Here is a 14914-nt window from a genome sequence, read left to right on the forward strand (position 1 = left end):
GTGGTCCTTAGGGACATGGTTTAGTGGTGGACTTGGCAGTGTTAGGTTTGCAGTTGGATTCAATGATCTTAAGGGTCTTTTCCAACCTAAATTATTCTATGATTATATTCTACACCAATTTCTAGTTTTGTCAAGCAAGCTGCTACCATTTTTTGAAACTAGCAGCTTTTCTTCTGGACCTCATCAGTTCCTTGGCTTTGCTTCCAGCTGTTTTCACTTCCTATCTCTGATGGGATCCTTCTGCAAAGCAATCTGTGGATCAGCATGATTAGATGATCAACCTCCTGCACACCAAGCAATGATCTGTCATTTAGTCACCTTCTCTTAGAAGTGTGGTCTGAAAGGCCATTCATTTTCTGCTGGGCCGGGGCCACATGTGTGTTGAGCGTTGCTCGTTGGATTGGAGTGTGGTTGCTCTTGGATCATCCTTCACTGCTAATCCTGTGCCAGGTGCAAGGGTTTCTTGGATTAACTGTTGGAGGTTTGAGTCTGACCTGGGAGCAGATGCTGCGGAGGCGAGCCAGCCTCACATGTATGACTGCCATTGCATCTGGCGTATGGCTTGTGAGCTGCATTCAGGCAGATTCCCCAAAGTAGAGGATGGCTCTGCGAGATCTGGTGTCTGAACTTGACTCTGGACCTCTGTGATAAGATGAAAACCAAAGATATTTCCTTGAATAGCATGCCCTGTCACTGCTAAGCTGCAGTGTTTGTTCTTTTGACAGTATTTTTGTCGTGAAGATAGTTCCTACTGAGTGGACTCCAGCTGTGGGCTTGACTATAAAAGCTTCCCAGGCTTGTTTCTGTACAATTAAATTTCGTGTGCAGTTAGCGAAGTGGCGTTTTATAAGTCATTTTGGTGGTGATAGCTGTGTAAGCCTGACTAGGACACTTGCTAGTGACTCTCTAAAAGAAGAGTTTCCCACTTAGGAAATGGGAAAGCTTTCCATTATCAGATGCATATTATTCCCCAGTGCTTCACGGAATTGTCTGCTCTGCAGCTCATTCATTAGCGGGAAAGGGAGGGGGATAAAAATAAACTTGCTTCATGTGGCGGGTGAAGGCTTGCTGATCTTCGTGAGGAATTTTTGAGGCGGGAAGATGTGACGTGATGTACGGGTTCACCAGCTGTCTCCCTGCCTTCAAACACTTGGTTCGTTTAGTGCCTTCCTGTAGAAGCAGCAGGCTGTTCCTGCGACGTGCAACGCTGGTCGCTCCATTGAACGTTGTCTTAATGGCTTGCGTTTTGCGTAGTTGTATGAGCTGCACATTAATGGAGGCAGCTTAATGCCATCACCCTGAAGTAATGAATTGGTATGGATTGCCATTACTGTTATAGTGCAGTTAAAAGCTGTGTTTGTTTCCGATTTACGTTTCCCAGCTCTGCAAGCAGATGCGTTTTCAGGCCGCGCAATCAGGAAGAACCTGGCAATTCAGCTGCAACCTCCTTATTACAGTGTTTGTAGAGCAGCAGTTATGGGGAGATGTTTTGTTAACTCAGACTGCTCGAACGATGCATTTCATTAAAACTGTGATTATGCAACTACATACTGTATTCAGGGATAAGTGTAACCCCAGTGTATCCTGTAAAGCTGGAAACACGTTGTCTGCATAATACAGCTTCACCTCACTGCTCTTGATAAAAATTGCTACTGTTTGGCACCCATTCAGTTCTTCTGTTGTTAAAATACCTGTATCCCTATAACCTTATATGTATTTATACAAAAAAAGATATTTGGGAATGATTGGGAGAGTGTAGCATGGTTAAGTTTTGCAGACCTCAGTATGTTCCTCTTCAAGTGAAAGTGCAAAGTATCTTTTACTTTTCCAAAAGGCTTCATTGTCTTTGAGTATTTGCTTCTCTGGCTTCCTGAATGGTGCCAGTGTAGCTGATGCTCCTGCCGTTAATGTTGGTAATGCTGAAACGTGGTGAGCTCTGCACGAGCATCTGAATTGCCATGCATCACTTTGGACAAGTGGGTTTTTTTCTTTTTCCATTTCATAGGCTCTCTCATCGATCTCCTCTTGATCCTGTAAAGATAGGAGCACTCAGCCCACTTTCTGGGCTTTGAGTCCATACCAACAGATCTGTAGGTCACAGCTTTAGAGGGTGATGCTGTCTTGCACCACCTATAGATTTTTGCTTAGCATGTCAATGCCTGAGCCTTTTAGTCGCTATGGCTTTTACCAAGCAGAGGACAGATATTCTTTTCCTCACGATTTGCTTTTTGCTCATAACGTTTCTTTTGCTTTCTCTTTTCTGCTTAGGTTGCTTTGAATGTTGCATTAAGTGCCTAGGAGGAGTGCCATATGCTTCGCTCGTGGCAACCATTCTCTGCTTCTCGGGGGTAGCGTTGTTTTGTGGCTGCGGCCATGTGGCGCTCACAGGAACCGTGTCTATCCTCGAGCAGCACTTCTCCACGACTGCCAGTGACCATGCTTTGCTGAGTGAAGTGTAAGTATGCCTCCCGTTTCCATTATTCCTCATAACACCCTCATGCTAAATGAGTAGAGATGGATTCAAACCTCAGTCTCCATCTCGAAGTATTAGGTTGCTTGTTTGTTCAGCAGCACTCAGTGGTTTTTTGGTGTTCATGCACAAAGAACCAGAGCATGTATCCTGCTTCACCTGTTTATACTGGGACCAATACCTTTTAATATCTTCATCACTGCCATAGACAGCGGGATCTAGTGCACCCTCAGCAGGTTTGCAGATGACACCAAGCTGAGTGGTCCAGTTGATATCCATGAGGTAGGGCATGCCATCCAGAGGGACCTTGACAGCCTTGAGGAGTGAGACTCTGTGAACCTCATGAGGTTCAACAATGTCAAGTGCAAGATCCTGCACCTAGGCTGGGGCAATCCCCAGTATCAATACGGACTGGGGATGAATGGATTGAGAGCAGCCCTGCAAAAAAGGACTTGGGGCTACTGGTGGATGAAAAACTGAGTATGAGCCGACAATGTGCACTCGCAGCGCAGAAAGCCAACCATATCCTGGGCTGCATCAAAAGAAGGGCAGCCAGCAGGTTGAGGGAGGTGATTTTGCCCCTCTGCTCCGCGCTGGTGAGACCCCACCTGCAGTACTGCGTTCAGCTCTGGGATCCTCAGCACGGGAAAGACGTGGACCTGTTGGAGCAGGTCCAGAGAAAGGCCACAAGAATGATCAGAGGGATGGAATACCTCTGCTATAAGGAAGGGCTGAAAGAGTTGGACTTGTTCAACCTAGAGAATAGAAGGCTCTGGGGAGCCTTCTAGCAGCCTTCCAGTACCTAAAGGGGTGAAATATGGAGAAATACTTTTCACCAGGGCCTGTTGTGACAGAACAAGGGGTAACAATTTGAATCTGAAAGAGGGTAGATTTAGTGTTTGGTGACACAAAGTTTGAAGGGATAACAGGGGTATCAGGGAAGTGGTGTTCTGATTACCGGCTCTCAGAAGAAGGTGGACTGGTATTGTACAAATCAGAAAAAGGAAAGACTGGAAAGAGCTTGAATGTCTCTGCAACTGTAGCCTTTGGAAATAACCACTGATGAGTCCAGAGGAGGGCCACGAAGATGATCCGAGGGCTGGAACACCTCTGCTATGAAGACAGGCTGAGAGAGTTGGGGCTGTTCAGCCTGGAGAAGAGAAGGCTTCTGATCTTATTGCAGCTTTCCAGTACTTAAAGGGGGCCTACAGGAAAGCTGGAGAGGGACTTTTTACAAGGGTGTGTAGTGATAGGACAAGGGGTAATGGATTTAAACTGAAAGAGGGCAGATTCAGATTAGATACAAGGAAGAAATTCTTCACTCTGAGGGTGGTGAGGCACTAGAACAGGTTGCCCAGAGAAGTTGTGGATGCCTATCCCTGGAAGTGTTCAAAGCCAGGTTGGATGAGGCTTTGGGCAACCTGGTGTAGTGGAGGGTGTCCCTGCCCATGGCAGAGGGTTTGGAACTAGATGATCTTTGAGGTCCCTTCCAACTCGAACCATTCTATGATTCTATGAAATAGTTGGGGCTTTTGTGTTCCCAAGGCTTCTCCATGAAACCAGAGGAAGGCCCGGAGGCCTGTGCCCAGCGCCCGGCCCTCTGGCACGAGCCTCTCATTCCTGTTGATGCTGAGGGCCGTGCCTGTCCCAGGCTCCGGGCTGGTGGTCTGGACACAGTGGGCCTCACACGGCCCCTTCAGCCGGACCTCCAGGCTTTGGAGCAGCTTTTGTCCCGGCAGCAGCGAGGAGTTTATCTCGAGTTGCAACTCAGGACACCTGTGCAGCGGCGTCAGGATGCTGACCGGGCTGGGGCTTGGCCTCCTGCCCGCCGCTTCCCGCAGGCTGGCGCTGCTCATGGGCACAGCGCGCCACCGGTCTCTGTCCCAGGACAGGGCTGCCGTGTGAGGAGGGGATGTCGAAACCTTCTGACGGCCACCCGAGGGCTCTGGGGCAGGCCGTGTGTGCGAAGAACTGCCATGCACCTCCAGGACTGCAACCCACCAGGGTCCCCACCCCAGCACCTCGCACCCCGGCTGTGGCTGGGCACTGCGTCCCTGGCTCTGGTGCACGAGTCGCAGGGACTATGCAGTTAGCCTTAAAATTTAGCGAGAAACTGTAAGAACCTGTTCTTCAGCAGCTGAGTAAAAAAACGTCCTTGTGCTTGTATAGGCTTTGTTTGTGCAAAACAGAAGAAATTGCAAAAGCAACCGTAACAGGCAACGAGTTTTAAATTTTGGAGACTTGTTGACAATGTTTCTTATCAAGTCAGGAATCAGCAGCTGAGGAAGCACATAATTCCTACCAAAGCAGTTGAGATCTTGGACTCCGTGGAGGCCTAGCAAGAAAGGCAAGGGAGAATAGGTGCTAGAAAGAGGCAAAGTTTAAGACCACAGAGACATAAAATAAATGAAAAATATACACCCTTTGGAAGAGATTATTTTAACCATGTTTCACATTACTAATTTCTGGTACCATGCATTGAGTCCCTTTTAGACAGTGATAGTGAAGCAAATTCTTCTATACTCTCTCAAATCCTGACTTAATTTTTTCATACTTTACAGCACAGGTGCAACAGATTTATTGTTATTTTTAATCAGTTTGGAAAATAAACATAACACTTCCCACATATAATTTTAAATGAGCAATATCCTATTTTGATACAAGGGATGTGCTGTCTGTCTGGATAACATTTAACTATATAAATGGCAGTCATCAATTTTCTTTAAATTAAGCTAAAACAGGCAGATGCTCCTTGAGGATCTGTGCTAGCAGCTAGCTAGCAGAGAGTGGCAAGAATTGAAAAAAATATCTGAGGAAAAATATATTTATCCTTAGAAAATGGGCAGTATGGATGTATAAAGTTAACCTCTCTATTCTGTGAATAGCTTCATCCAAAATAACCATCTTACACTCAAATTATTTTTAAGAAGGCATAAGTTCTGGAGAAGCTGTGCTAATAACAAAGTATGACTTTTGGAGACCAGAAGTGTTGTACGGAAGACCTGGCATTCTGGTTCTCCTAAAACAATTAGCTTCAGGTACTGAATCTTATTGATAATATTTAGAGATTATTCTTTCCATTTACCTATTGTAGCCAGAGTTAAAGTGCTGTGTCATTGCAGATGGCAGATTTTCAAGGAATCGAGAACTTGCTCAAATAATATCTGAGGGAAGGCTTATACCATGTGCCCTGAGATGATCTTCCTCAGGATGGTTCCAGAATATCTCAAATGGAAGCATTTCCTAAATACTTCTTGCAGTTTTTTTTAAATTTAATTACACTTTGGGGAGCTCAACACAGCTGTGACTTAAGGCACTGAAAATAGCTGCTCACTTGGAAGTAGTACCCTTCTGGGCTGTAGAGCAAACCATTCCTCAGGAGAAGTCAGTGCACATTCACAGAGTTTTATATCAGACAATCATAGAATCACAGAATGGCATAGGCTGGAAGGGACCTCAGAGATCATCTAATCCAACCTCCCTGTCATGGGCAGGGACGCCTCTCAACTAGACCAGGCTACTCAAGGCTCCACCCAACCTGGCCTTGAACACCTCCAGAGAGGCGGCATCCACAACTTCTCTGGGCAATTTATTCCAAAGTCTAACCACCCTCATACTGAAGAATTTCTTCCTAAGATCTAATCTAAATCTGTTCTTCTTCAACTTAAACCCATTTCCCCTTGTCCTGTCAGTGGACACTCTTGTAAAAAGTCCCTCCCCAGCCTTCCTGTAGGTTCCCTTCAGGTATTGGAAGGCAGCTATTAGGTCCCCCCGAAGTCTTCTCTTTTCAAGGCTGAACAATCCCAGCTCCCACAACCAGTCCTCGTAGCAGAGGTGCTCCAGCCCTACATTTAACTGGATTTTAGAGGTGGAAACAGTGAATTTCAGGGTCTGCTTCCTTTCCCTAAGCCAAAGGAATCACCACGGAGCCTGGTAGTTCAGCTCTAGCCTTTGCCATTTCAGAGCCCTATGTTGACCCTGTCAGGCATTCCCTGAGTTAGGTGTCAGGATCAATAGTAGGAAAAAAAAGATCTCCATAGTGGAGACATGAAATTGCAGCTTGAAGCTGGTGACTAATACCAGTCAGTGTAAGAACAGAGGATGCTTGAGCAGATGCCAGACTAACGCACATTAGTGTTGCTTACCTGCAGAAGTAGGATAGTTGTACTGGTGCTCTCCTGCAGCCTGCTTGCTAAAAATGCATTAAGGAGCCTTGAACTGTATTTCTAGAAGAGGAGTTATCTCATACCTATTACGATTTAGGAGGACTGACTTTGTTGTTATAGGACTGAAATTTAATATTTTTTTTCTTTTCCCTTTTAGAATACAGCTAATGCAGTATGTAATTTATGGCATTGCATCATTTTTCTTCTTATACGGAATAATCCTTTTGGCAGAAGGTTTTTATACAACAAGTGCTGTGAAGGAGCTTCATGGAGAGTTCAAAACGACAGCCTGTGGCCGCTGCATCAGTGGAATGGTGAGTAGCGTTAGAAACGGGAACAGTCGTCTTTGCTTGCTGTAACCTCTTGGGCTCAGTTTGACTCCTGTGGTTTTGAACCTCAATATCTTGCTGCCTTCTTTGTTTAAATCCTTACGGGTTGTCAGAGTCAATCCCTGTTGCTGGTCCTTCTTGGTCAAATCCAAATTCTGCAGATGGACTGTCAGGGTGCTACTGTGGTCTCCCCCATCATAAAGCGACCCATTGGTGTAAACTAAGTTGATGGAGACTGCTAACTTTGAAACACTGAATGAAAGCCTTAATGAAATTTGCGCTTTTAAACATGGAGCAGTGCTTAAAGGCAGACTGTAGAATGGCTGTGGTTTGCAGAGCTATTTAAATAACAAACTGTAATGCCTCTGACTTCCATAGTCATTTCTGCTTGAGGACGTCTGGATGGAAGAGTAATGAATGAAGCTTTGCAACATCTTTGCACTTGAATCAAGTATTGCTGTCTTGCTTTTGCAGATGGCGAAAGGCATACAGATGTAATAGTGAGTCTTTTTACAAAGCTGAAGTACTTAAAGCCTTAAAGTTACAAGCCTTCTTCCCTTCAGTGTACTTCTGTGTTAGAACAAAATTTTAAGCAAAGTTTAACTGAAAATAAAACTTCAGATTCTCACCCACGTTGCCCCCCAGGGTGCACTCTGCAAGAACAGAAACATAGCTGTGTTGCAGAGACAGGATTTCAAAGCTATTTCTGAAAATCTGAATTCAAAGCTCATAGTTATGGAGGAACATAAGCAGTATGACAGATTGCCCACGGGAAAGTGTGGGTGAAAAGAGAAGAGGCTTTTGATGTGATTGTTGCATTTTAATATACAATCTATATCCTGTACTTAAAAAATATGTACTTTCAGCTGGTTAAATACAAAGGAGATGCATGTTTATTTTCAAGAGGTTTGACAATTTTCCACTGTGCTTTGGATGCTTGCTGAATTTTTCAAGAGCTAATAAAAATAAGACATCTGATCATTTTCCACTTAAGCAGCTATTCGCTTGCTCTTTCTCTAGCAAGTATGATCTTCACTGAGGAGCAAAATTGGCTCTAAAGCAGTGTTTTCCAAAGATCCAAAATACAGTAGAAACATACACCTATGTGCATCTTATTAGTACAGACAATTGCTTGAGCAGTTGAGTAGTTGCAGGCACGTGATTGTCAGCTGCTTATACAAATACCAGTGTGACACATGGAAATATGACAGGAAAATGTGTTTTCATGTTTGCCTCTATTTGTCCACGCAATGAAGGAGAGCATTTAGCAGCTAAGTAAGGGCTTGGAGCTCTGGTAAGACACATCAGTGTTCAGCGGTGGCAGTCATGGCATAAAAACATCTGTAGGTTGCTGCGTAGCAGTAGAGCCGCTTAAAACACCAGGGTTAGAACAAGGTTTGTGAGGAGATACAGTATCTTAACAGACTAGTGGCTGCAGCTGGGTACGGACACAAGCTTTTGGACATACAGTGATATTTTTTTTTCTTTTGCCTCTTTGATTAAGAGCTTCTCCACTTCTTCCTCTGTTACGTTACCAAACGAAGTCCTGGAAGTCAGTCCCTTCCATCTTGTGTAAGGTTATTGCAGAAGACAGACTTCCAACTTTCCTAAATTATTTATGTTGGCTGTGGTAATGCAGAATAGCGATTTCCCACAGTTATCACATTAAATGTGAGAGCGATTGTGTTTTGTCCTGGCTATTTTAGGAGTTAAAGGCTTTGTGTGCTTCCTGTCCATACGCAGAACCACGTTTTGTGTGTAGTGCATCTATAGGATTCCTTTAAACTGGTCCGCTTGGTCCATACCAAATCCTATAAGAGAATTCTCAATTCTCGCATAAAACATATAGGTCTGGCGTGTGTCACCGTCTAGTATGAAATAAGTTATTTTAGTTCAGTTGTGTATAAATTAAAGGCTAGCTGGGTCTTTTATAGGCCTTAGTTTTGCAAGCACTTCTGCCTCCCCCCACACTCTACCTCTGTGGACTGTAAAACCTAAACAACTGCTCAGCCTTTGCTGTAACATTTGCAGTGTTGTTCAGCACGTCTGGACAAAACCTATGAGGATGCAAACCTCCACCACTGCAGCATTGGTTCAGTCTGTCAGTTGTGGGTCAAGCTGAGACGACCTCCTCCCCCTGAGCTTTCCCATCCACGCTGCTGTTCTCTGGCACACAAGTTTCAAGTAAGATAGTACAGCATCAGTGCTTTACTGGAAGTAAAGCCTTGCCAGTCAACCTACAGTTAAATAACAGTGAAAAGGGAACACATAGAATCACAGAATGGTTAAAGTCGGAAGGGACCTCAAAGATCATCTAGTTCCAACCCCCCTGCCATAGGCAGGGACACCCTCCGCTACACCAGGGTGCTCAAAGCCTCATCCAACCTGGCCTTGAACACTTCCAGGGATGGGGCATCTACAACTTCTCTGGGCAACCTGTTCCACTGCCTCACCACCCTCAGAGTGAAAAATTTCTTCCTTAGATCTAATCTAAATCTCCCCTCTCTCAGTTTAAAGCCATTGCCCCTTGTCCTATCACTACACGCCCTTGTAGAAAGTCCCTCTCCAGCTTTCCTGTAGGCCCCCTTTAGGTACTGGAAGGCTGCTATCAGATCACCCCAGAGCCTTCTCTTCTCCAGGTATACACATGAGATGTAACAGCATTCCCCCGCCTTCTGAGTAGGATCCAAATTCTCATCTCACCAAGAGGAGGGAGCTGGGAACTGATGCCAAAGTTACTGTTTCACCACAAACCTTAGAAGAACAGGGAAAAGGGAAGAGGTCCAGTGGGAGGGGGAAGCTGGAGATTTCCAAAGCAATGAGTTCCATACCTTATAATCTTACCAAAGAAAATGCATGTAGTAATTCTTTTTTAAAAAAACAGCAAACTCAAATCAGCAAATTTCAATGGAAAATCCACGATTCTCTAAGGTGAAGTGACTACTTTTGTTCTTGGCAATGTGTGTTACATCAGTTGAAACTTTCTGATCTGCTGTAACGGTTGTGGTATGTTTTCAAAAATAGTTATTCTCAAATGTTCACAATTGATTTCAATAAATCAGGGAGTACGGGAGAGCTCTGTGAACACCAGTTCACTCTCTTGCTTTGATTTGCAAGTTGTATAGAAATGCTAGCATGTTACAGTTAACTAAAAAAACCTCCTTAAATTGATTTTTTTTTTTGGCGTTATATTGGTTTTAGCCTACAACCGGCATCCCTGCTTAGCTGAGAGTCTTGAGAAATTAACGGACTGCTCTTTGAGGAGGCCAAGCTGTTTACTCAAGCAGGCTGATGAAAAAGGAAATGTCTGAATTACATTCTCAGTAGCACTTAAACTACCAAAGTCTTTGTAAGCAACGAGAATACTGGTTTTGTTTGTGCCTGGAAATCAATGTTTTATTACTTGATTTCTGAAAGTATGCTTAAATATTACTTTGAAGCATTTTAAAGGAAAATTCAAGTACTGTCTTCAAAGAATAAATGTGAAGTGCTTGTGTTTTCTTTGCCCAGTTTGTTTTCCTCACCTATGTGCTTGGAGTGGCCTGGCTTGGGGTCTTTGGCTTCTCTGCTGTGCCTGTCTTTATGTTCTATAACATATGGTCAACTTGTGAAGTCATCAAATCACTTCAGACAAATGTGACAGTTCCAGGGGACCAGATCTGCGTGGATATCAGGCAATACGGTACTTATTTTAATCCTGATTAAATGCTTTATCCTTTCTCCTTGGTCTGTCTTCAGTAGTTTTGTCTCAGCCTTATCAAATGAACCAAATGCAAAAGCATCTTGTATCTCTGAATGTGCTATTACTTTTCTAATTAATTCAGATTACACTGATCTCTTTCCAGATGCAATCAATTTAACTGAACTGGCAAGTCATTTATCTAAAATGATGTTGTAGCCGTTTCCAGTACTATAATATTAGGTTTAAAAATAGTTCAGCCTCAAAATAAACTGCTTAGAAACAGTGCTGCGAAGTAGATAACCGGATTCTGTTTTTTGAACCCATATGCATACATTCTTTCCTTTCAAAAAGCTGGTTTTACATTTAAAGACAAAGTTAACACCTGAACTTTGCTGTTACTTTCAGTTAAAAGACCAAAAACCTGCAATTAAGAATGTGCCTTAGAACTGTTAATGAGTTAATACTGCTTTCTGATGACACACAGAAATCCGAGGGGGTGCAGGTAGCAGAGGAGTGGGACAATGGCAGAGAAGCAGCTGGCTTTAAAGTAAATCCTGTAAAATCTTTTTGAAAGCTGAACCATCCTGAGATAATTTCAATGACCTGCCCCTTACAGAGTGGCTAATTCCAACCAGCTGAGTTTGAAAGGAAGGAGACAAACTGGTTTCCTCCTGTTTCGAATGGCTTTTGCTTAAGCTTTACATCTGTTACGGGCCTAAAAGTTTAGGTTATTTTAAACCTTCTAGATCCTGTCAACTTTTCAGATTTTCAGTCATGTAGGAAAAGTAATTGGGAGTACGTGAGGTGCGGCAGACTGAATTTTCTTGTAGCAGTGTTCACGCTTTTTTACCTACTGGAACTAATCCAGAAGAAATTCCTTCTGTAATTCTTCCCTCTATCTCCATATTCACACTATTCTACAGTAGTTACTTGTTCAAGTAGAACTTAATCTAGTAAGTGCTATCCTGAAAGGTGCCAAGTACCTCTGAGATGCAGATTATCCCCTTCCGTGCTGAGTGGGAGAGTAGGCAGTATGTGGCTGGACCTGAAGCGCAAAACCCAACCATTTGGCTGCCAGATGGGAAAACCACATCTGAGAACATGCCTTGGCAGCGAGCCTCGGTATAGGGAGAAGGCACAACTTGAGTGAGTTGTTTTAATTCCTGCTGCCAACTCAAAGCCGTACTGGTCAAGGTGCAGATGCCCGAGACGGGCAAACAACTGGCAAGTGGGTGGAAAAGTTGAGAGAGGAATAGAAAGCGTGTGTTGATTGCGAAGATTAGTGGTTTCTTTTGCCGTGTTTTTTTCAGGTATTATCCCTTGGAATGCTGTACCTGGCAAAGCCTGTGGCCCGATTTTAGAGAACATCTGCAACACGAATGAGGTACGGAAACATAACCTATGTGCAGCTTTTGCCCCTCAAGTCACTTGGGCACAGTGTAATAAATAACCTGATGAAAGTTTTTGGAGAAAACTAATACTAATAGTATAAAGAGATTGATTTAAACACAACACTGAAATTGTTCTGTGTTAGGTCATCCCAGAAAATGAAAACTATTTCAGAACATTTTATTTTCTAAAACTTTGAATAGCTTGCTACAAAGATGGTTTTGTTATCCTTATTCTCTAGAACAGTTGAAACGTGTTTTATGCTATCCTCAGTTACTTCAATGTTTTTAACGTGTTTTTTTCTCTAGTTCTACATGTCTTATCACCTGTTCATTGTGGCTTGTGCTGGAGCTGGTGCCACTGTCATAGCATTGGTGGGTAGCATTTTTTTGTTGTTTTATTGTGTAACATGTTTCTTTCAGACTTAAGATGCTTTAAGATTAGATTTTGTGTATCTTAAATACTAGGCATTAAGGAGGGTGAGCTGTAAGCGCCACGATTTGCTGCTACGGTTTGGTCATTACAAGTCTGCAGGTCCCCAACTTTTGCTTGAAGAAGTCATCTTAACCCACCTTCCCCCATCCTTGGAATAAAATTCTTTGCATGTCCTTTGAAAATCAGATTCTACCCGCTATTACTATTTTTACATCCACTCTTTTTGTTTTTGTAGTTTATACAATCAGTCACTTGTAACCTCTTGGTTTTCTTGTCTGGATCCAGGCAGTTTGACTAGTCCCACTCTGCAATGCCAGTTCCCGGTAGCAGTTGGAAAAAGGGACATTAACAAGATGACTTGTTTCGTGTGTTTAACGCTTCCTCTAGCTGCCAGCTTCTAACCTCATGTCAGCCAAGCCCAGGTGTAATACTCGCTGTTTGTTGATGAAACAGCTGTAGGTCCGTAGGTAGATTGACCCCTCCAGATAAATGGCAAGTTACTCACCGCGCATCTTCACCCTGGAAGAAGTTACCTCAGAGTAACGTCTTTGTAAAAGTATCGAGAGTTGCCCAAATGGGCTTGAGCCGTCACCTTGCTGTGTCTTACTCTCCTGTATTTTGTTCTCTTCCACCAGCTGATCTACATGATGGCTACTACATATAACTATGCTGTTTTGAAGTTTAAGAGTCGGGAAGATTGCTGCACTAAATTCTAAATTGTATAAGCCCAGTAAAGAGCTGCATTTGCGTAGCTTGAAATACCACTGACACCCTAGGCTCAAAGTCTGGCTTTCTGAGTTTTGTTACAGTAATTGTAAATAGCTTCAGTGAGCATCATTTAGCTTATCAGATTAATAAAATGACTTCTTGTATATGAACTGTGATGTGGATGAGGTCTGGCTATTTCTTCATGTCGAGAGGATTCAGTTACTGCAGGGGTGTTTGTAAAGCATCCTCCTGAAGATGCGATGTTTCCATTGCAAGTCTCCGCTTGCTTTCTAACAGTCATCTCTCAGAAAAACACTGGGACAGTTCAGGGTCAGGATTACTCCTTTATTCTTCATCCTGAACACCAAATACAACCGCTCTGAGCATGCATACAAAATATCTGTGATACAAAAGAAAAGGAATAGTAAAGTAGTGCCGGTCTCTTTCGGCAGAAATTGGAAGCCCAGGTATTATGAATTAGTTGGCTTGTGTTTCCAGTGCACGGATGATAAAGTTGATTATTTTCTTCCATTTTCAAGTAATTGCCAAATTATGCTCTCTCTGGAATAAAATACATCCTTGTATTAGCTCTGCGTAAAACAATCACATCCTTTCTTTTGGACCTTGAACTAGTAAGAAACAGCTTATAAATAGCTTCTGTTCTTGAGTGGTGTGCACTTTAGTAACTGATTTCTCAGTAGCCAGATCTCAAAACTGTAAGTACGACTGCACGGGAAGCAAAACCATGCATAGATCACAGAGGCGTTTTTACACTGTTGGCATTAAAAAAAAAAAGAAGTGAATCAGTGTTTTCAGATGTAGATTTTTTTGCATGAAGTATGGTGAAAAGAAGTTGGGAAGAGATGGAATGTGCAAACTAGAAAAAATCCACACAATGGTGATGATGATGATGATAAAAAAAACCCCACCAGTTGCTAATATATGATATAAAACTCTTCACCTGAGGTTGGACAATGGAAGTTTAAAATGTAGTTATAAAAATATATGATTAAGACTTCTTAACTCAGAGATTGCATGCTTTTGCTTAGTTTTGGACTCATGTTTTGTTGTTTGATTTTTCAATATGTTCATGTAGCCTTGTTCACGAAAATAAACCTGTTTACAGTTTCAGGCTTTTTCCAGGGGGAGGGTGGAATTCTCATCTGCTTGTTGGGGGAAAAGAATTACCGGGATCTGGGCTTGGATATGCATAAACACCTCAACCTTAGAACGCAGTTCTTCTGAGCACCTCGTAGTTTACAGATCACATAAATTGCCACGTACAAAACTTTCTTCCTGCTTCCCCCCATTCTGCGTTTTAATTGATCCGTACGACTCTGTAGCTCATTTTATTACTGTTATACTAACTTTCTCTAAATTGTGAATAACCGACTGAAGTATTGGCATGCCAAATCCTAGAGATCTCTGAAAGTAGCCTCTGTGCTTGTTTTAATAACAGAATGCTTATTAACGTAGAATAACTGGTTTTTGGTCGTTATTTTGAAGAGCGTCTATTAATCTAACTAGCAGCTTGCTTTGCCTCTTGACATGCTCACTAGCCATCATGCTCACCCTTCTCTTCCAGATCCACTTCCTCATGATACTGTCTTCTAACTGGGCCTACTTAAAGGATGCCAGCAAAATGCAGGCCTACCAAGATATCAAAGCAAAAGAAGAGCAGGAGCTTCAGGATATCCAGTCTCGGTCAAAAGAGCAACTCAATTCTTACACATAA

The 14914-nt window shown here is 43.0% G+C and overlaps 1 protein-coding gene across 3 annotated transcripts in view; it reads left to right on the top strand.

The window, feature by feature from the left end:
- The window catches only part of GPM6B (glycoprotein M6B), a 36432-nt gene extending 21518 nt beyond the window's left edge, over positions 1 to 14914 (top strand). For 2 of the 3 annotated variants that reach the window (XM_086609322.1, XM_086609326.1), the window contains 6 exons: positions 2269 to 2455; positions 6794 to 6950; positions 10476 to 10647; positions 11958 to 12031; positions 12345 to 12410; positions 13107 to 13187. In XM_086609322.1, the coding sequence (XP_086465448.1) occupies positions 2269 to 2455; positions 6794 to 6950; positions 10476 to 10647; positions 11958 to 12031; positions 12345 to 12410; positions 13107 to 13187 (737 nt within the window). Of the gene's footprint in view, positions 1 to 2268; positions 2456 to 6793; positions 6951 to 10475; positions 10648 to 11957; positions 12032 to 12344; positions 12411 to 13106; positions 13188 to 14764 lie in introns of those variants that run through there. The other variant, XM_086609315.1, reaches the window with a different exon arrangement.

This window comes from Tauraco erythrolophus, chromosome 1 (genome assembly GCF_009769465.1).
Source record: "Tauraco erythrolophus isolate bTauEry1 chromosome 1, bTauEry1.pri, whole genome shotgun sequence".
Classification (NCBI taxonomy): Eukaryota; Metazoa; Chordata; class Aves; order Musophagiformes; family Musophagidae; genus Tauraco; species Tauraco erythrolophus.